We start from the raw sequence: 23,712 nt of genomic DNA, 5'->3' as shown, positions 1-23,712 counted from the left end.
TAGTCTCAAACTACATGGAACCTCTGGTAACTGTGAAATCTCAACTATTTCATAAACCAGTAGATAATTTAAGTATTAACACTGAGGCTTTGCCTTTCTTTACTTTCAATAATATTTCTTTCTGTAGGTGGATATGATAACAGGGGTCAAGAATGAGAAGAAAAAACCGAGTAAGGCTTAATGCTTTACCAGCCCCTCTGTGCACATATATTGTATTGCTTTTTTTTCCCCATGATGACATTTAACAAAAAGGAAAAATTATTTCAATTATAGAACACATTACACAATGTTGCTGACATAATTGAAAGCTTTCTGCCTTTTCCAGAACACCTTTATAATGAGACTATTGAATAACTGACAGGTAATTGCTGAATGTGTGACCTGCAGCAGCTGTCTCTGGTAAACACTAGATTTGTGTATTCGGATTCGTACAATATTTTTTAACAAAATCTGCCAAACCAAAGAAAGTGAATGGCAAGGTCTCTGAAATTTTGTTAAGATCTGTTAATTCATTTGCTACATTTTGCCACCATTATGACCCGCTTTGGCGCTCTTTGATGAGGTAAAGTGGGAATGGTCAATCAGCATTTTCAAGAGGAAGGGACAAGCATTCGATACATAAGTGTGCAGACACCATTTTGTAACAGTTGTAGCAGTTACAGACGGATGAGAGTTGGAGTGTAAGACAGTAGCAGTTACATTGTCGAAGCTGAGATTGGTGCTCATCTACCATACTGCACTGCTTCGTTCTCTATGATTGAGGGGGAGCCCTTAAGGTATTTGCTAAAGGCCTTCACCCCTGTCTACCACCTCCTCTATCACACCACCTTCAACAGGACTGTAGTGCTCTCCCTTTACCAGTCTAGTGGCCCCTGGAGTCCTTGGTGCCACTAGTGCACAGCATGCCTTTCTTTCTCTAACGGCACACTGGTGGCTGCCCAAGTATTTGTAGGACAGGATCACTGTAGCTGTGTAGGCACAGAGAATGACAGGAGGGGTGGAAATGGGGCAGAAGGGCAGCAGAGAGGTCTTTTCTACTCCATGCTGAGGTAATGGATGAGCAGCACTGTTACAGGGTCACCGTACCCAAGGCTGGGTACCCCTGTTTGAGGGCTGAGGAATCACCAGTCAGTCCCTCATACGGATCGCACTCAGCTATCCACGGATCATCCAGACCACCATTCGTAGTAAACCAAGAAGAACTCTCTTTATTACAAACACACAGAACTTATATACAATCTCAATGCAATGTGTACCGAACCCAACCCCCAATCCCATCAGCCACATCCCATCACAAATCCCATCAGTATACAGGGGATGTATCAGGTGAGGGGATTACAGAATACAATGGGTTCCCCCACCTGTGTTATCCCCCCCTGTAGTGCGGGTGCCGGCTGGGCAGACAGGGCTGTGTTGGCTGATTAAGAGCCCCAGCCAGATTATAGGATCGTCTCTTTGAAGGCTGGGGCTGAATCCACATCAGTCTCTGGGCCGGTTACACAATAAACACAATATAATATATTACCGGGTCACGGGATACGGAACCGGACACAAAAGCGCTCCGTGACCCGGCTAAACTTCATATGACACATGAGCCAGCTAGCCTGGCCCTGTCACAAGCACACATCATCTCACAATTTTGGCAGCTCTTAGGAAGGAGAGGCTCTGCCCATATGCAGAAGCTCTCTGGAAGGCCTGGTCAACAGAGCTCAAAGAGGAGAAAAGCAGGGCTGCAGGAAACAAGACAGGGAGATGGAAGCGGTCAGCAGAGAAGGTATCGAGACATTGAAAGGGTGAGAGCATTTGAGAGAGCAAGAGAAAGTATGAGAAAGCGTAAGTGTGAGAGTGTGTCAGAGAGCGTAAGAGTGAGTGTGAAAGACTGTAAGAGTGTGTGAGAGTGAAAAAGCAATGAAAATTATGATGGGAGATGGGAGTTTACTGTGCAACCATCAATGTCTGGCTCAGTGTATAGTAATGGGAGTTATGCTGTACCACCTTCAATATCTGGCTCAGTATAGAGTGATGGAAGTTATGCTGTACCACCGTCAGTGCCTGGGTCAGTATATAGTTATGGGAGTTATGCTGTACAACCTTCTGTGTCTGGCTTGCTATATAATTATATGAGTCATGCTATACCACTGTCTGTGTCTGGCCCACTACATAATGAAAGAAGTCATGCTGCACCACCATCTTTGTCTGGATCACTGTATAATGATAGGAGTGAAATACTGTGGAAATTCAGTCCTGTCCCATGTGATTGGATGATCAGTCTGGGAGCGCCTGCCCAGGCTTAGTGTCCTAATGTGGCTGCTCCTCAGTCTCCTCTAGGGAAAGTTCTTCTGGAAGTTACGTCCTACACCGAGCATCTGACAGTGCCTGCCCAAGTCACATGGCTCACTACTACAGCTCTTCTATTTCCTCACTCTGGGGTGGTCAATTCTTGTTTTTTTTTCTAATATTGAAGAAAATTCAGTGTTGTACAATATGGCTGGATACGTCAGCCAGTGCCTGCCCCCCGCCTTGCCTTGCTGCTGTGGCTCAATCTCCTTCTTACTCTGAGGGATCAATGTTTTCAATATATTTATAATTTTTGGGGGAAATTCAGTGTCCTGTACTATGGGTCTGGATGTGTGTATCTGCCAGTGTCTACCCGATACCTCACTTCTACTGCTGCCTTTTTACCTTCCTTACTCTGAGGGATCGTCATCAAAATGGTCACATTTTTAAAAAAAATCATATAGCATGCTGCTGGATGTGCAAAATCCAGTCTGGATCTCTTCCTAAACTTGATTAAAGATGAGTGACAGGGACATCACCCTTTGACAACGCCCTGTGAATTCCTTTTCTAAATAAAAAAAGGCCTTCGATTTTCGTCTGAACCAAACTGTTGGAAAATGCAATTCATTCCCTGAAAACGAATGCAGCAAAAACAAAACTTTTGTCCGAATTGATTTTGCTTGCCTGTGCAAGTAAAGACTCCCACCCATCTTTCAAATCTATCTAACAGCTTACAGGCTGTGCTGCAAATTGCAAGAATCCTTTCTGGGTGATTTTGGAAAGCAGGTCAGAAAAGTTTAGACCTGTAATTATTAAGGCCTGTATCTTTCTCACAGTTGTTACCAATGTCCGTGTTAATATGAAATTAATAATAATATCGCCCTTCCATTATGAAACCCAGTAATTGTATCAGCTTCTAATTTCTCACTAATAACAGCACAACTTAAGTTGGGCCATGTTGGCAAAACTTCCTCCCTCTCAAGTAAGAAGAGAACAAAAATGGTAATTTTTATCCCCAATATTGTTAGTGTAGTATTCATCAACTTCAGCAGGCATGGGATTGGCTAAGGCGAGTTGAAGACATAAGTGTGTCAGCTATGGAAATTGATAGCAGTAAACCACTTGGCTCCTGTAGTCTGTTGAAGTATATCCTAAACACCCACAATTATTATTCCCTAATCTATCCTTATATATTTTCTCTGCAATAAATGACAATTCATCAATGAAGTGTATCAATGAAGGCTGGCAAATTTCACCCCATAGGAAAAAGCAAGACAAACGGCCCAATTCTATATCATCTCAAAGTACAATTAGTCAGCATAATGCTTCAAAACTTCATAGATAATCCTTAATACAAACACAAAGTGTACCCAGTGAGCAGTGCAGCCTAGAGGGCAATTTACCAGCTTTCCCTTACCAATGATCCACAAAAAATTTGAGAAAGAAAAGCATTTTCTATGAAATTTTCTTCTACGTTATTGGTGAAATTTCTGTATATCATTGAAAGTTTTTACTGTACCATATCACCTAATTGGAGCTTCTTCTACCAATGATACAAGATAGTCAAGCTATTTACAAGCCACCAAATCTCCGCATCTCCAGGCATTTTGAGAGTAGTTGTTTCAATCGCCACCAGGCAGCTGTAGAACTTAACTAAGGTTTATTCACTGGGTTTAGGTACCCTGCAGCAATTAAGCTATATTGCCATGACACCCATAGAAAAAGCTGGAAGTCGCCTTAGCCAACTAATAGCTGCCTACATTCCTAAATACAGTCCCCTGTAACCAATGAACTATGGGTGGATCTGTGCATGATGTCACAAGCCCTCATGTGTCCTAGTAAAGGAAAAGTCAGAAGTTGGTAAGTTATGCTGTGTTCATCTATAATCACAAATGTTCCAGGGTATGTAAAAAATTGAGCTATTGTGGCATTAAATATTCAAAATCAACACAAGAAAAAGAATGCATTGTCAGCGTATATTTTCCATGTTCTAAAATTAGCAGCTTCATGGTGTCAGATGTGGACGATTTAATTCTTAGCATGTAAACCAGAATGTGAAGAGTACAGGTACTTAAACGGGAATATTTGTGTCTGCAGGAATGATATTACAATATTTTGGATTGCACTGGACAATGACAATGTCTTCATAATTAGTGACTAATCACTAGCTGGCTGCAAAGAAAATATTGCTACGTCTTGGAGAGCATGAAATTAAAAAAACATATACAATAAATCGTTGCTGCGCTATACCACAAAATAATCTTTAGGCAAAGCTTACACCTAGACACAAGGCAAATGATCAATTCTAATAATGTCCAGAGTCTGAATTGCCCTAGAATGTATCACAAATATGCCCATATATTCTATATTTCCAGTGTTGCCACCACATCACAGTCATAAGGGCAAAAGCAGAAGCATTTGACTCCCAGGATTAGATTTGTTTTTAAACTAGGTACAAGGATGCTGAAGCCCCGGTTATAAAGGGAATTCTTACATCTCAGGTAGAACTATGTAAATAACATCTCCCCCCATTTCCAGCACTAGTACTGTATAAATCCGAAAAACAGTGTTAATACATCCATTTAAAACTGACGAAACAGCATGTTTGTTAATAGTCCATAAAAGTTTTCCATGATTTATAACTCTCTTTCCTTTTTTTTTGCATAAATTGTCATTCTATATTAGTGTTTTCCAAGAACAACCACATTTTCTGCTTCAGAGGATTCCCAGTTCCACATACATTAGGGCTTAAAATGTTATTATTCCGGATGGTGTTTATTTTTTAATTGAGATTGATATTGTTTCTGTAAATGTAACTGATGTAACAAAACTAGGGATGTCTTCTGTGTTGTTGTGCTTCTTCATGTAGCATATGAATAAAAACTCCAGACCTTCCACTGTTGTTGTTTTGAAGCATCCAAAATGTTGATGGGAGAGATGGGATACTGTGCTTTCATATTCTGTTAAGTTCTTCGTTTAATACACAAAACACACAACAGGGCATTAAAAATGATTAATGAAGTGTTGAGAGAAAGGAACTGACTATAAGAGTAACAGAGTAGGATCTGTGGGCTGAAGACAACTCAAGTTTTGTTCTCTTCGAACATGTCAAGTGAAGGTTCGATGGTTGATAGTTCTGTCTCATAACCAAGGCTCCTCGGAGATAGAGAATTGCGATGAAAGAAGAGGCTACCTGGAACAACCAAAAATGAAAATATAATTAGCTTATGGATTTCCCATTGCAATGCCTAATCAAATACACATTTCCAAAGCCATCAAAGTGCTTCAGGTCACCACTGCCAGTAGAATGCTAGCACTTCTATAGGGAAGTTTCTGACTGGCCAGCACACAGTATTAAACAAGATGCTATACAATACTTATAACATTTTAAAATGTCAAAAGCCTCTGCAAGTGTCAAAGTAAAAATGCACATGTACCAGTCAGTATCCAGATAATCTAAAGTGAAGACTAAAATTGACAAAGAAACAAAGAGTGGAATACAGCACTCAGTTGTGAAATGGTGCACGAGCCAGGGTACCACCAAGTCCTTCAATAAATCCAAAATAAAGAAGCAGAGGCGCAGCCCTCAAATGGTAAGGTGAGTTGCTTTCACACAGGCAACGTTAAGGAAATGTGACCAAAACTTTAAATATAGCACAATAAAATTGAGTAGGGAAATAGTTGGCTCCAACTACAGCCAAACCAAATTTGTTGCTAGGAACCAGTGTAAAGTACCACTGACAATTCCATTGGTTGCTTTGGTGATAAGACATAATTAATAAAGCTTGCACCAGAATTACATTTTTTTACACCCCAAAGTCAGGCTGAACTGTATTAATAAACCACTTACGTATTGTAACAGTTAATTTTAAAATAAAAAAAATACAGACATATTAAAAACCTCTAAAAGGATTTAATCTAAGTGTGAAAAAGGCAGTGCTTTATTAAGCACAGTGTCAGCCACTGAAGAAATGTACATTGCTTTTCCCACATTCAGTGACAGCTCCGTCTAAATTTAACACTGATATGTGATACTGGTTCAGAGTAAAGGTGATTATATATTTAGTGATGACTATGAGACAAAACAGAATATCTCAGACTTTAAGAACTAAAGTGTTATGTGTGGCTGCGCATTTCCAGCTGTCAGCCACACCTACAACATTGCAAAAAACCCAAGTTACATCTCAGACTCTACAGGCCTCAGTTACCATGTTAAGTGTGAAAGTTCATGACAGTACAATTAGAAAAGGACTGAACAAGAACTCTTTGGAAGGGTCGCCAGGAGCAAGCATCTTCTCTCTAAAAAAAAGACATAGCAGCACGGTTTGCAAAGTTGCATCTGAACAAACCACAAGACTTCTGGAACAATGTCCTTTGGACAGATGAGACCAAGCTTTGGCCATAATGCACAGCGCCACGTTTGTCGAAAACCAAACACAGCATATCAACACAAACACCTCATACCAATTGTGAACCAAGGTGGTGGAGGGGGTGATGATTTGGGATTGTTTTGCAGCCTTACTTGAGTCGACCATGAACACCTGAGTATACTAAAGAATTTTAGAATCAAATATGAGGCTATCTTTACAACAGCTAAACATTGGCGAAAGTTGGATCATGCAACAGAATGGTTGATTCTGAGCCAATGATCCCAAGCACACCAGCAAATCTACAACAGAATGGCTGAAAAGGAAAATAATCGAGGTATTGTCCAGGCCTCAACCCCATTGAAATGCTGTGGCAGGTCCTTAACAGAGATGTGCATAAACCAATGCCCAAAAACTTCAGTGAACTGAAGCAACATTGCAAAGAAGAATGGGCCAACATTCCTACATACATGACATTCCTAAGTCATACAGAAAATGATTACTACAGTAAAACAGTTATTTCTGCTAAAGGTGGTTCTACAATCTATTGAACCATAAGGTGTATTTAGTTTTTCACACATGGCTTCTCCATATTGGCTTTATTTTTGTTGAATAAATCATGACACATTCTTGATCATCTGAGGTTGTATTAACCTATTTTTTTACCTGCTAAGGAAGAGATGATTGTTATTATGTCGTGATATGTTAAACCCTAGAATTCAAAGAGGGTGTACTTTCTTTTTCACACAACTGTATACACTATATGAACAAAAGTATTGGGATACCTGACTATTACACCAAGGAGGACTTTTATGACATTCCATTCTAAATACATAGACACTAACATTTGCTACAACAGTTTCCACTCTTCTGGAAAGGCTTTTCAAAAGATGTTTCTGTGGGAGTTTTTGCCCATTTATCCATTAGAGCATTTATGAGGTCAGGCACTGATGTTGGACGAGAAGGGCTGGGCTCGCAATCTCTGCTCCAATTCATTCCAAAGGCGCTTGATGGGGTTCAGGTCAGGGCTCTGTGCGGGCCAGTCAAGTTCGTCCACACCAATCTCATCCAACCATGTCTTTATGGAACTTGCTTTGTGCACTGGAGCACAGTCATGCTGGAAAATATAAATATATGGTCCTCCCAAACTGTTCCCACAAAATATAGCATTGTCCAAAATGTCTTGGCATGCTAAAGCATTAAGATTTCCCTTCACTGGAAGTAACGGCCCCATACCATTATCCCTCCTTCACCAAGCTTTACATTTGGCACAATACAATCAGGCAGGTAATGTTCTCCTGGCATCCACCAAACCCAGACTCCCCATCAAACTGCTGAACAAAGAAGTGGGATTCCTTACTCTACAGAACACGTTTCCACTGCTCCAGAGTCCAGTTGCGGTGTGCTTTATATCACTCGATCCGACGCTTAAAATTGTACTCAGTGATGTGAGGCTTGCATGCAGCTGCTCGGAAATGGAAACCCATTCCATGAAGCCCTGGCACACAGTTTTTGTGCTGATATTAATGTCAGGAGAAGCTGGGAACTCTGCTGTTTTTGAAGGGAAAAGGTGGTCACACCTTTAGATTATTTTTCCGTTCACTTACTTTGGATTTTGTTAAATCATAAAAATAAACATTACTTTACAGCATTTTTCCATATCTGCCTGAAGCTTTTTCAGAGTACTATATATACACATATCCAAGTGGGCTTGCAAAATAAATACATTAAACTTTTTTTTTTTTAGTAATTTTGAATATGATTTTAACACCACCATACATCCTACCTGTCATGGAAATTATTACAATATTTGACAAGTGTTGAACATTAGAACGAGGGACACTCCAGTCATCATATGTATGTTAATACATAGGATAGCCCTTGTCTGCCCTTTAGATTAACACTTTCCCACTTACAAAGGCATAGAGGGATACAGCAGAACCCCCTCGAGCCACTTTCCTCACCCCCAGCTCCTTGGCTTGCAGAAGATGTCTTCCTGTTTGCCACTGCACACATACATTATACTGACCACCTGCCAGCTCCAGTCCTGGCTTGTGTAAGAGTTCCAGGAGGGCTAGTTTTTATTTAACTCAAAGCTAATTCTGACACATGGACCCAAATGCCCAAATCCTTCCCAGAAATAATACTTTAGTCATGTAAAAAAAAAATTTGTTATTGGAACAGCACCTTTAAAACATAGATAATTTGTGGTTTTTCTTAACAAAAAAATATATTGTTAATTAGTGAATGAAAAACTTAACCTCATATGTTTTGTAACTTACAGTCTGTAAAAGAACAAGAACACTAGAGAAACCCAGGCAGAAATAAGTCTGTGACAAGTAACCTTTAATTCCACAGAGGGAGCTCTCGTTACACAGTACAAGGCTATAAAAGATAGCCTTGTATAAAAGATTGGATTACAAACCCATCAGCATTTATTTGATCAGGATCTTAATGCAGTAATATTTAAGCTGGATATTGTTCACTCCATTACATCATTACACTTCCATTAGAGATCATAGGAATTAAAACCATCAGCTAAGTATGTCATCTGTACATAAATTGCGTACATGTCCCTAATGAAATTCAGATGTCTAGAACAGGGCAAGAAACCAGGGGCACTCTGTCAGTTTGGAACTATACAACCGTCATCAATTTGCCAGAATTATGTGAAACAGAACGAGGCAATGCCTCATCCTGTATATCCACCGGTGTTATATGTTGAGGGCCCTTGCACCCAATGTTTTGAGGGTGCATATTGGCCAAAGGGAACCATTAAATCACATTTCAGGAGCAACTTTATCAGATATTAAAAATCATTAGATTAGATCATGTATGGCCAGTGTGTCCTCTAGTACATTCTTTAGAATATTACAGATCACAGCGAGTAGGGCGGATAGTACAACTACTACTCCAATATATGTGACTATTGCTAGTTGGGACCAGAGGTCTTGAAGCCCCTGGTGGACAGGGATGTACAGTTGATGTGAATCTGGTGGTTGTGTCCCAAAATATATAACAGTGGTACATTATGTCTCATTCACCTCAAACAACATATCTTGCTTTCTAATATCATGCCTTATTTTGGTGGAAACTGCAAATTATTTTAGCTATAAAACAATTAAAAGTATTGCTTTAAAAATATATCCACCGTTACCATTACCAACTCGCACTGCTGGCTCTGTAGAGAAGTTAATTTCTGTGGCGCATTCTCACACTGTGTCATCAGGAATTTAATTAGAAAATTGTTCTGCGGTGTTTTTCTTATAATTTGTAATGTCATTAGTGGTATAATGAGAGGAATGCTTAAGTCTAGATTTTAGGAAATATATGGGCTCCCTGTATTAAATCCCTGCTGTGTGATATTTTGTACATTTTTGTCATTAGTTTGAGGTTCCCTCTTCAAAAAAAGGTATTAGCCCAAGAGAAAATGTTGATATCTTTTAGTTAGCCAACAAAGAAAAATATGTTAAGTCACACAAGCTTTCAAGTTAGAGGTCTCTTCTCCAGATAGGAGTCTGCATGTCATCTATCAATAGAGGCTACCCAAACCATACTCCACAGATATGGACTGGATTAAAAAGCTATTCATTAGTGCAATTTAATCACACTTTAGTGTGTCATTCAATCTGAAGAACGGACCTAAGTGGTGTCAAAAAGTTACGTGACTCTTTATATTTTTCTATGTTACGGTGTCACTTTCCACATAAGAGAACAATAAAACATGTGTCTATGTCACCAGGGCTTCTTTATCATTATGGTAGACATCAAAGGTGTTTCCTTCAACAACGGGATCCTAACCTCAAAGTTACATATATTTATCTGAGACATAAAAAGTATATATGGCATTAACACTCCTGCCATCATATGTTCTCATGATAGTTGAGAGGTCCCATTACATTTTTGTGATGTCCCCCCTTGCAAATGCATGAGCGGGATTCTTGCCTCTTTGTTTAAACTTATCAACTAGGGACAAATCATGACCCTAGTCCAAGTGTAACACTTATTTCCAAATCACACCACTTGGAGTCTAATGCAAAGAGGCATGAAATATCAGGAAAAAATCCACCCAAACACCATTTACAGAAAATTCCTTTAATTATAGCTTTACATATTTATTGGTGATTTGGCACTATTGGCGTGCAAATTAAGAAAAATAGACGTATTTAAGCAACTTGTAAAAATAATTTTCCTTATCTTCTCGTTTCAGGTAAAGCCACTTCAGGACCATTCCACTCTATAAAATAAGCAGAAAAACACATAAGAAAAAAAGATGGATAATAGACAAATCTAATCCATTTAATGGCTCGGCCAGTAGACGCTCATCTTCGATGACAATAGTCTAACTTTTCTGAATAAATTCATGAGGGCTTATTAGTGATTTTTCTGTCTAAAAGATGGGTTATGATAAACAATACACCCTCTGCTCCCCACAGAAATAAAACATGTTTGGTTATATTGACTGACTTATACACAGTATCAGGTATGGTTACGTTGTAGACTTATTTGATAAGATTTTGACCTAATTATGTAAACAGAACCCTAAATGTCTTTTACCAGAAAAAATTGCTAAGCATAATATGAATACATGGGGAAAATTAATATTTTTACCACAAGTTCATGGTCACAAGGCGAATGAATTACATAATCTGGAGCTGAGTCCTCCATATTCTACTCTGCAGGGGTGGCTCCTGGGTACAGTATTTCTTCAGCCTCCTCCCATCTCCTTACTTCCTCTTCCTCCCACCACTAAAACCCCTAGAACCACACCCTGGCACACACACAATACAATTACACATACACACAGTTTCCAACACCATACACTAACACACAAACTCACTCTAACACCGTACAACTACACATATATACTTACACACACTCTCCCCACCTTGTGAGGAGTCCTGTCTTCCATGTGAGTCACCCTACTACCAGAGGGTGACATAATGCATGTTAACTGACCCCCTCTTGGCATGGTGCCATGCAGACTAACCAAGCCCCTAACTGAGCATCTCATCTTTATTCATTGGTATATCACCTTTGAAATCCCTTCTTATATAAAGTGAGTTAATTCGCAATATCTTTGACAAAACAAACATTTCTTGCTGGACTGTTATTGCTGCTGCTGTCCATTACAAGGTTAATGCTTTGGGATTCTCAGGGTATTCCAGGTATTATAATACCACAATAGATAATAGGCACATGTAATTTAGACTATTATTTTGCACATTTATGCTAATCTTACAGTCCTTTTTTCTTCTAAATGAAATGTGTAGTATTTAAGCCTGTAACTACATCAGTGGCTTTATCACATAGCAGTGTTATATCTGTACATGTTGTTATGAATTGAAATAGGACATCATTAAGCTGGCTATCCCACAGGCAGGCATATTAAATAATCAGTAAGCTGCAGTGAGGTAGTTGGGAATAGTAAATGGGGTGACCGGCTAGGTCCGTTCCTATGGACACCCAGCCCTGCTGCCTTACCACAGGCACACATAGAATTTGACAGCAGATAAAAACCCTTCGGCCCAACTAGTTTGCCTATTACCGTATTTGCTCGATTATAAGATGAGGTTTTTTCCAGAGCAAATGCTCTGAAAAATACCCCTCGTCTTATAATCGGGGTCGTCTTATAATCAGACCTCAAATAGGTCTGACTATGAGACTAAGATCCAGATCCCCCGCAGCGATGCAGGGGACCTGGAACCTCCTGTGTTATGCCCCCCCCCCAACTTACCGGTGCTTCTGAGTCCCCGGTGCTTAGTCCGTGCAGCGTGTAGAGCTCTATGCGATTCGCGTAGAGCGGAAGTTGTCTACGCGAATTACGTAGAGCTCTACACACTGCCCGGACTAAGCACCAGGGGACTCAGAAGCACTGGTAAGTTTGGATGAGGGAGGGGAAGGCAGAGTGCTTTGCGAAATGCCTTTTAACCCCCTTAATGCCACTCTGCCTCCAGAAATGCCTTTTAACCCTCTATACGCCACTCTGCCTCCTGAAATGCCTTATACCTCCCTATATGCCACTCTGCCCCATAATATGCCTTTTAACCCCCTAAATACCAGAGTGGCACATAGGGGGTCAAAAGGCATATCATGGGGCACAGTGGAATTTAGAGGGTTAAAAGGCATATCATGGGGCACAGTGGCATATATATGGGGTATAAGGCATTTCTGGGGCAGAGTGACAAGCCTGGAGGCAGATGTGCATAACTGGGGGGGCAGGTTGAAAAAAAAGGAAATAAAAACAAAATATTTTTCTCAATCGTAGCTTTTATTAAAAAACAATGGTTCACATAGTTTACATGAATTAACATTTACTGGTAAAACTTTTTTCCTATATGGTCGTCTTATATTCAGGCTTTTTCTTTTTTTCATAAATTAATATTCAGATTTTGGGGGGTCGTCTTATAATCAGGGTCGTCTTATAATCGAGCAAATACGGTATTTGTACTGTAAAGACTCAAACCTTAACGGGTCCTTGGTCTTATATTAATGGTACCCATATGCTTATCCCATGCGTGTTTAAATCCCTTCACTGTGTTAACCTCTACTACCTATGCTGGGAGACTGTTTCACTTATACATCAATTTGTTTTTAGGGGAAGGCAAGCTGAGGGTAGCAAACCCTGGCAATGTATGCTAACCAGGCATCCAGAAATTATTTTAGAAAGCAAGACCTTCTGTGTCTTCCAAAATAAGCCATAAATTTCACAGGCGCACGTTTCAAAGGGAGCTAGAGGGGTCTCTGATCACTGAAATCAGTATCTATAACACTATGCTCAGTATAATTACATGAAAGCTGCATTGTCCACTTGAAGCTTATACAGTATATCCGTCCATCAACTTACTATCCTAAATACACCAAAGTAAAACAACCCCCTTCTGAAAAATAAAATAACCTTTTTAACAGCCAGAGACGTAAGTGACGTTTGATCCTATTTTTCACACGACTAATTCCATTAGAGCGCGAGCCTCTTGCGTTTGTACACAGGAGTAAATGCACCTTAAAATAACCTGTGACATTTATTGCGACGATGCAAGGAACATGCACATTATGCCCAGTGCTATTCACGATCTTTAAGGTCCATGATGTTAGTCTGAAAAACTGACCAAATGGCTTTTATCTCTATGGACAGCTCATTTCATTAGTGTATATGCACTCAGAACAAGGACTCGTTCAGTACAGCTTATTGATCCTCTAATATAATAACTCTGATGGACTTGCTTTAGTTTATCATTATAGCGTATGGACAGCATGGGTTATAATTCATAAATGACAAACTCTAGTAAGTGAAGCCACACGGCTGACACTACAGAAAGTGCACTGTTATAGACAACGTATGTGCATTCATTTGAATGACAGCTCCTCTTACTTACTCTCAAACAGCTGGTCTAAAAAGGTCTTCTAGCAGTCTAGTCTCACTGCACGCTACGTTAAATACATTATATATTATACATACATGACATAAAGTTATATATAGGTAAATCTATGTGTCGACTAGTACACAGTATTATATCGACTAACATCTTAACAGCTGCACTCATGGGTCCATATAGGATGAATTAGTGACCCCAACTTTGCCCCCTTACAATCACTGGGGGATCACAACAAGTTGTCATGGCCATATGTTGTTTACCAAGGCCACTGGCAGACTCCCCCACATTTAAATATTTTGATATCAAAATAATATTAAATTATACAATACAGACAAGATGCAAACCTATGTATTGCCGACAACATAAACATAGCTATACAATACTGAGTTGTCTCAAGAATATAGAATTAAAGGGTTCGAAGGTCAGGGGTCACACTCATTTACACTAAATCTATTATAGTAAAGAATATAAAAAAACAAAAGTCAAATAAAGTTAAATAAAATGTTGCACATATATAGAAAATAGTACTCTCCCAAATACTTAGAAACTTTGCCGGTATATGGAATCTGACTTATGGAGAGTTAAGCTTGCAACTACGATCCACAAGCAAGTGTTTATACAGATATGCTCCGTTTACACTATTTTGACTACTACTATTAGGGGCCAGTAAATGATATACTTTTACAATATCACGCCCGTTATCCGTTACGTCTGTTTATCCTGACGTTTGTTTTTAATAGCCATTGCTAAATTATCTTTTGATGGTTTTTATATTGGGAGATGTGCTGGTTTTTCAGTGGCTCTAGCACATGTGAGTGTAATCTCAATGGCTTCCATATACATTATTGCATTTAAAATCACACATTTATGTGTGCGTGTGGGGGTGTTTATTATTTTTTATTGCATGTTTATATGCTGAAATAAGCCACTCAAAGTATTTGGAGAATGTTTTCTATATATGCGCCACACTTCATTTCACCTATTACAGGGTGCAGTATTTTTTCCCTTGACTAAGCTTCCAACAGTAATAAGACTTTCCTATAATGGAACAATACAACATCGGGATTCCTGAAATAAGTTGCGCAAAGTATACTTTCCATTACATGCTGTAAAAGCGTAGATCCCACTGAAATAAACAAGGAGGTGATGGAACAGAAAAGTCATAGTTACTTACTCTGTGGCATACAAGCTGGCGGTGGCTTTGATGACCATGTAGCACAGTGTAAGGGCACTGAGAAGGCCGAAGCTGGCAATAATAAACCATTCTTCTGTTGACAAAGGAAATGGGGGGAAGTCACACTCTGTAGCAATTTCAGCAGCGAAGCCAACAATTTTTTTCACTCGCATGCCCAAGAGATGAAGGGGCAAAGAACAAGGTGGCAGAAAGGGCCGCACTCACAGACCTGGCCTGATCGACCAGGATGGAAAGCAAAGATTAGTAGCATTACTTGTCGGAGAAAGAGAACAAGAAAATTAGAGAGAAGATGATAATATACACGTCAAGGAGAAGCGATAGGAGCTGAGGCAGAATTCTAAGGCACGTCAAAGAGTTAGCAACTTGGAAGCATGAAGTGGTGCCGCAGAGAACATGGAAGAGTAGGTTACAGATTCAGCTGTCATAAGATTAAATACGCATTCATCATTCGCTAATTAAACATTTATATTCATATTGTATGTCATAAGCAAGAACAAGTTATGCTTCCATAAACAAATTGTCCAGTTGCTAACAGATCAATCAACCTACGATCAATATGTCAAGTCAGTGTCATAAGTGTTCCCTATTCAGCAAACATGCAACCAATGAGAAACTAGCACACAGATTCCATCTCCCATTGGCTGCGTATGGACTGACATTCTACAAATTAAGTAAGTTTGATTTAAGAAGGAAAGGGTATAAAAAGGAACTGGGGGTGCAAGATTTAAAAAGTAGCTTTATCACCATAGCAACACATGGAATGGCCCAATTAGCATGAACCTTCAATTGGTTTCTATAGTGATTATTTTAAAACTTTGCAAAAGAACTGCTCTTTATAAATAGCTGCAAAAAACTCAAAATAAATGCAAATATAAATCAAATCTGATGATTAGTGTGTAACAGCCACATATAATGAACTGAAAGGTACAACATATATGACAGTTTTTCTAGGGTTAATGGTTTTACAAAGTATGTTACAGGGGCTTTTCCTTATAAACGTTCTAATTGCTAAAATAAGGTTTTATAACGATTTTTGAATGAACACACCTAGACCCCAAAGTTAGCGTTTAATATAGAAATTCTGGCATAGGTACAATAAAGAGGAGAATTGTGGCATTGAGGATATTGGTATAGCTCTATGGTATAGCTCTATACTGATGCAGGCGCAGCTGCAAGTTCTTGATAGCTTTATAAACAATGTTTTCCTCTATTGATTGTCTTTTCCAGCATGGAATGCTTTTCTTATGGGTCCTATGAGGTCCAGATTTTTATTGTATAGGTTTAGGTGGCATTTCCAGCCTACTTGGGTCTTGACCACATCAGCCATTTTTTCCCAGGATACATATACATGTCGGTGACTAGTACATACATGCATGTGGTATCTGTAAATATTTTTCGCTTTGAGTTAATCCATTACATGTATTCCACAGATAACACTTTACATCTGCTTGGCAACAATTTGTGATTTGTCTTTTTGTGGTGGAAAAAAGGGCTGATGTGTTTGGTCAACCTTATGTTGGAGACAACCCTTGGGAACCCACCTTAATCTGCCTTTGCATGTTTATCCTCTAAGGGACTTGTTTATGTAGAAGCATTAAGTTAATTAGAACAAATATTAATATATGTATTGTTGTTTGTTTGATGTGGAAGGACAAAGGCGTATAAGTCTGGAAGACTTACCTCCATGGACACTAGGGAGGTATGTTACAACCTAGTTGCCCCTAGACACATATTGCTTGCATTAAGCAGGTATAAAACTAGTCTCGAAGGAGAAAAGCAATAAGTGCATATATTTGCTGATATCAGTCTCCAAATAAGTTCCCGAACATTATTTAACAAATGTAGCTAGCTTTAATTCCTGAAAAATGGATGTCGCTGCTCTGTTAACCACAAACAATGCTAAAGCCTTCCATTTAGCTCTTATTAAGTTAGGTGCCATGAAGGAAATATAAAGAAGACATTGAACCTTTAAATCACAGTTTATTGTTCCTTCACAAACAAAATAAATTCAACAATATCACATAAATCTTGTGAACTACTAGCCTTTTATTTCCTTACTATTATAAAAGATCCAAACCAGGAACTGAATTGACTTAATTCTGGAAGAATCGCTCATTAATTCAATTTAGAATTTATTTATATGTAACCACTTGGAAGATCATATATGAACAGCTCTGCTGCACAAACAAAATGTAGCAAATATCCTTATGTCTTTTAGTAGTCAAATGTTTCAGTTTTTTGGTATTAATATTTGGTATTTTAGTTTTCCGAAAATATCTTAGGTATGCTGCAATATCTTATCTGTAAGGAGTTTGCACAAAAAACCCAAGTTAATAATAGACACAAATCGATTTTCACGTCCTCCCGCACCTGAGTACTATACAGTGATACCAGGGCATTAAATTTAGAGAAAACATGTGCGCATGTTTGATTTCCGCACAGATGTATGGGAGCCATGTCATCAAGAGGGGCTGATGAGGTGTTCTAGAAGGCTTAGAAATTTGATTGTGAAGTAGAACGAAGAATGGCTCACTGGTCCTTCAGCCATAATGCATTGAGTGCTAGGGGGCACATGAGACAAATTAACTACAGTTACTGCACACTCATGTGATACTCAAAGCGGCTTACAAGTGAATTTATGTGTGATAAACGCCCCTCGTTTAGAAGAAGGGCCTGCACCATTGGGCTTCTGACGTTCACAGCTTATTCAACTGTACCAACACCATTGGCCACGGCCCATTTGGCATTTGTGCAGTTTGCTAGCCTGGGCACTCACAATGTGATGCTGGGTAATTTGAATATCTTTTAAATATCATAATCATCAAATATTAATAACATAATTAGAACACAAATAGTAGATGATTTTCAGCAATGGATTTAATTACAGAACCCACAGGTAGATGTAGTCAATAATTTAGTTATGGTAAATTCTTTGAAGCTGGCAGATCCTTTTAAGTGTTGATCACTGGTGGTTCACTGGGGTGGCATCTTTACCTTTCTCCCAGTGGAGAGTATTTGGAGAGGACAAAGGGTGATGAAAAGCCAAATGGGAGACTGAAGTTGACGGTCTGATAGGTGGTCTAAAAAGCCTCAGAAGCTCGGCCGTCAGCTGGTGAATCTGGAAGGGCGAATCCCACTGTTCTGTTACCCATGGGTCATCCAGGTTTTTTTAAAACACACATTACTTTGTGACACTGCAGTGATGCAATTAATTCAGTCCATATAACTGAAATGTGCTGCACAACGAGAACCCCATGGGGCACTTTGAGTTTCACACATTTAACCCACAAATTTAATTCATGAGTAAATATGTGAAGACTCTTGAAATATATATATATATATATATTTTTTTTTTTAAAGAACAAATTCCACTAACTAGGGGTAGATTTTACAAATAAAAACACAACATTGAACATGTAACTATTTTTTTATTGTTCTTGTATTGCAACTATTTAAGCTAGTTAAAGGTAAACTGTAACTAAAGGTTTATTCTGTATAAAAAGTGTATTTTTTCAGCATTCATACGCAGACACATACATGTATATATACATCACGCACATACATACATATACATACATGAGTTATGTTCTGATCCTTACGGATTGTGTGAGCAATGTGTATATTTTAAGAGGAGCTGTCACATCCTAGATAAAACCACAAATCATGTCAGAACGCGCAAGTTTAGTTTAAATGATCTTGCCCTGTATTAGTATGCAAATTTCCCATGATTTCCCCAAATTCCTCAGTTCACTTATATCTGAATCCTATTGAACAGGCTGTGTATAAATCTGGTTATAACCTCTGTAAAGCTATTAACAGAATTATCTTAGGTCAACCTAAGTTAGAGCAGCATGATGGCAGCTAACATACAGAAGACGACATACAAAACAACAGAACGTAACAGAAATTCATTTTATATTAACTTAATTGAAAAAAAAAATATATAAATGTCAGAATTAGGACCAGAAATAATCCAGTGCGTGACAGCCCCCCTTTTTCGCAAGCGTGTTCTGTTATTTGGCCGGCCAGGGGAGGCCAAGGTCTGATTTTTCACGTAATATGGTTACACAGCTCGGGTACTGTTAAAACATGACAGCCTGGACATAAAACAAAATTATTTTACATACAATAAAATATTTTAATTAGTTTCCATGTAACTTTTCATCTTTCACTTACATGTGCTATAAACTTTGGCATAGTCAAAACCGTGTGTACTGACAATAGTAAACATCCAACGCGCGTAAACTTATCAGCTACCAATAAAATTGCAATTTGCTTTAAATAACAAAATTATGGCCAAATTGTTCTAGGTCCATTATAAATAAAACGTATCATGGGCCGACATCAAGGTGGTGTTGAATCCTTTTAATCAGAGAAAATAGATGTGGTCTCTGCGTTTTTTACCTTTCTTGAGTTCGGAAGCAGGTTGGTAGACAAAAGAATCCACTGAGTGAAATGTTATTAAATAACTTAGAACATTGAGGAATAGCTTTCATTATTTTAGCTACAAGATACAAGCAAGAGAAAGTAGAGTCACTCTGTCTGGCAGAATCGTGTGGGCTCCCATTTAATCAAATATAAAGCATTGACAATGTAGGTCTGAAAATGTTTTTTTTTGTTTGTGAAAAAATATTTCTGAAAATCACATTTAGGGAAGTAGCCATCTTTAGAAGCGTGTGAACGGGTGAAATTCTATATAATTATGTGATCTCTTCTGTTACCAGACTCACTTGTCACAGCGATGTTAATTTCTCCTGTCCTTGGAGTGACCTCTCCATCCTGAGGAAGTACTACGGAGGACCTTAGAGATTCCAAGATCAGAGTTCCTTCTTCCGTTGGATCGCTGGGTGCTGATCGGCGGGTCGTGGGCTGCCCCCTGGTGAGTCTTTCCATGTCGAATGCTACATTGTCTGTGCATGGCACGTTAGTCTGGAAATATATGCACAGAAGGAAACATTTCTCAATTTAAACCATAATGTGCAATGCACAGAAGGAAACATTTCTCAATTTAATTCATAATGGGGAACTAAACTTAATATATGCATATAGCCAGTCTTTTCTTGATATAAATCATTTTAGTGGATATAAAAAACAATACACTCAATAAAACAAAATTGAACAATAGCTTTTTTTAATGTGACACGTTGGTAGCCAGAACCTAATATGTTGCCTTTCTATTGGATAGGATTCTACTGGATTTAGAATGGATCCCTTCTGCCAGGTGATCTGTGAGCATATATAAAGGCTTATTCCGTGAACCTGTGACATCCCAACAGGGAGGGCAAAATAAGTCTTCTAGCTGGGTATGAGTGTATCAAAGTGTTCTACAGCCCTAATAGTCACAATAAAAAGAAACATCAGAAAATGTATTTGTAAATCAAATTGTATAAATAAAATGCACAATCATTCTTCCAAACGCCTTAGTCAAGTACATGAATATCTATACTAGATATATCAATACTTGAAAAGGTGTCAAGATCCCACACACGGACACAGTCTATTGGTGGAGCTCACGTACAAAGAATGAATATCATAGCGCTATATAAAACAATTAATATTAATAATACGTTTGCATACATGCACAGAAAAATATCCTTTATTTGTTGCACCGTTTAGTCAGCCTGGGGTTAGGATGGCTGGGCTTATGCTATGGTCGTGAGAAATTGGCAGATGGAAAAACCTTTGGTACAGCTTTGGTATATTTCTAGAACCAAACTGATTGTAATGGGAAGTGTGCAAATCGCAGAAATGTACAATAAGGCGTTCGGAAAGAGATCGGTTTTAGAATGCTTCGGGTTCCAAATATGAAAATAAAGCACATGACCATCTGTCTGGGAGAACTCTCCCACTCTGGACCTCAAATGATCTTCTGTCCAGCCCAGGTGTCCTCCTTTTCTACTAGTGCAGAATATTTTGTGTGTGAGTTCATCACAGTGATAACACTAGCCCTAATATGTTTGTTTCAATTGTAGAAAATTAGTTTAGAAATTGTTTTTGTTCTTGAGAGGTCTATCTGAAGTCCTGCCTCTTGGCTTTGCCTCCAGCTATACCCCCCTAAAAGAAAATTGTCCCTTTTGGGCAATTTGGTGCAATGGGAGGTATGGCCTTCTAATTCAAGGAACAGGTATGTATGTGTATACAGAATTATTATATGTGCAAAAAAACATCTGTAAACTTTAAAGGAAATATAATATATTAATAATAATATAAGTAATGTGTGCTTAATGGCTTTTATAATGTTTTAAACATTTTTTTTTAGTTGTGCTGTCCCCATAGACTAATTTCCCTCATTGTGGTACCCGGCACTAATACATTCCTGCTGCCTTCACCAGCTTTGATGTTTAGGATAGCTTAAGTACTCTTATCTTTAAAATAATCCAGATTCTCTAGATTTGGTAGTAGGAGGATAGCAACTTTATACTGGATTTGAAAGTTGTTTACTTCAGAAAAAATCAATAGCTGTAAGTGGCTGATAATATTTGGATTCTAAATGTGAATTCAAGAATTGCTTAGCTGCTTTCGAGCATGATAAAACTAGAGATGGCGGATGAGCCAGATCCCATCCTCGAGTGCCTGCTCTGTGGCAAGCGGAGCCAGACTCACCCAAGCTATACACAGGGTTCCCCCTATTGTCTTTCTAGGGGCAGTTCTCCGAGCTATGGACGGGCATCTGTCTTCTTAACCACCAAGAGAGAAAAGTTTAAATTAAAAAATATCATTGCAACAGAATATATGGGCATTTATTTTATCAGGATATTTATTTTATCAAGATGCCTTGCTGATACGGCCATTTCCGATTTTGAATAAGGGTCCTGTGCAATGTCATCAGTTCACTTGGCATACTTTTACATGAACTCAAATAATACATTAACATGCCCGATGCCAGACACGTTGCTGTGATAGTCTTAGGACTGAGCCAGGATTTGTCCCATCAATTGGATCAATATATCGCCTGGGGCAGGCATTTCTGAATGATAAATTAACAGAAAAAAACAGCTAATCTAGCAGACAGGGTTACATGAAAAAAGCCAGGTTATTTATATGGTGGGGGGAAATAGTGTGATGGAGGGCAAGCCCCGGGGGGAGGGGTTGGGAGAAGTGAGTTGGTGGGGTCATTAAGATAATAAGCTTTCTGCCGGGTAAGTGTGGCGATCATCCTTTCTTACTTAAGCATATTTATTTCCTTAAAATATATAGGTGTTTCCAAGACAACACAATTCAGTTTCATTTGTTTTGTCACTGGATAAAGTTACACTAACAAAACAAGACAAACTATTGCACAAAGCCGCTGTCAAACGTCTTCGATTTTCTTTTAAAAGATACCGAGTCTCAGGACATGCCAAGCTGCCAGTGGTTTTGTAGGAACAGAGCTGTCTTGAGGCAGACGCAGGGACTGGGTATTCAGCTGTGAGCCAGCAAACAGTTCACAGCATCGGTGGCAGCTGCAATTTGTCATGGGGAGAAAAAACAGGGCGATAATAGATCCTGTAGGGTGTTGACTGTTTGATGCCCTGATAAGGTAAAGAACACTGGAACCCAACCTGTGTTCTCTGTCTGGCACACAAAGCATGCTTGAATCCCAAAATAAATGTAAAATTACAAGGGAATGACACACAGCCTACACTTTGTAGACAGAGTGGGAGATAGCGTTCCCCGGTTCCAAGGTCTGACAATACACATGACAAAAACAGTGTTGGACAAGTCATTCTTTCAAGGCATTTGATGGGTAACCTGCACCCTATTTGGTGCAGTCTACAACCTCCTTTACATTACAGACTACAGGCAACATCATAGCAACCAACAAGCAATTTCAAATCTGTTGGGATTGCCTTAACAACTTGGCTAATGCTCTGTATCTTGTGGGTAGAACATCCTGTAAGGTCATGAGTTGTGTTTGATATCACAACACCGGGTCCGGAACACTCTAAAATTGATATGTACACAATTTGAGTTTCAGCCAGAAAACGTTAGTTGGGTTAGATTGGTCATAGGCAGGATATTATCAGAATTGTATAACTTACCGCAATTCCCAAGGCCTTCAAAATATTCAGTTTGCACATGGGACAGGTGCAGTGCTCACTTAACCACGGATCCACACACAGCTTGTGGAAAACATGCCTTAAAAATAAAACAATAGCAACGACAATTCATAACTGTGAGATGTAATTATCATCCAATATCTATCCATCCATCCATCCATTCATCAATCCATCCAAACACATGTATACGTTGCTGGTAAATAAATGGTTACTTGATGTGAACCAATTCAGCTCTCCTTTTATACTCGCGCCATAGCTGGATTTCAGACACAAGAATTTTTTGACACAACATGTTTTCCTTCCCATGTGAGCTGCTCTGACACAGACCTTTCCCTGTCTGTGTATTTAATGTTGGCAAACCGTTTAGTTTGTAAGAGGACATGATTAACACAGCTTCTATTCCACTTCAACACAGTCTTGTCTATTGCATTTATTTATCTTGGGAACATTAAGATTGC

General features: G+C 38.9%; 1 protein-coding gene across 1 annotated transcript in view; it reads right to left on the bottom strand.

The window, feature by feature from the left end:
* Positions 1-5,360: 5,360 nt before the first annotated feature.
* The window catches only part of LOC149297844 (E3 ubiquitin-protein ligase RNF130-like), a 102,309-nt gene continuing 83,957 nt past the window's right edge, over positions 5,361-23,712 (bottom strand). Inside the window, exons 6-8 of the mRNA XM_089488063.1 lie at positions 23,237-23,333; positions 19,946-20,144; positions 5,361-5,470 (exon numbers count right to left, since the gene is read on the bottom strand). Coding sequence (XP_089344189.1) covers positions 5,361-5,470; positions 19,946-20,144; positions 23,237-23,333 — 406 coding nt within the window. The remainder of the gene's footprint in view (positions 5,471-19,945; positions 20,145-23,236; positions 23,334-23,712) is intronic.

The sequence above is a fragment of the Sceloporus occidentalis genome, unplaced genomic scaffold (genome assembly GCF_023333645.1).
Source record: "Sceloporus occidentalis isolate IW3139 unplaced genomic scaffold, rSceOcc1.0.p SCAF_36, whole genome shotgun sequence".
Taxonomy (NCBI): Eukaryota; Metazoa; Chordata; class Lepidosauria; order Squamata; family Phrynosomatidae; genus Sceloporus; species Sceloporus occidentalis.
Note: the sequence above shows the minus strand (reverse complement) of the source record. Positions and strands in the feature narration are given on the sequence as shown.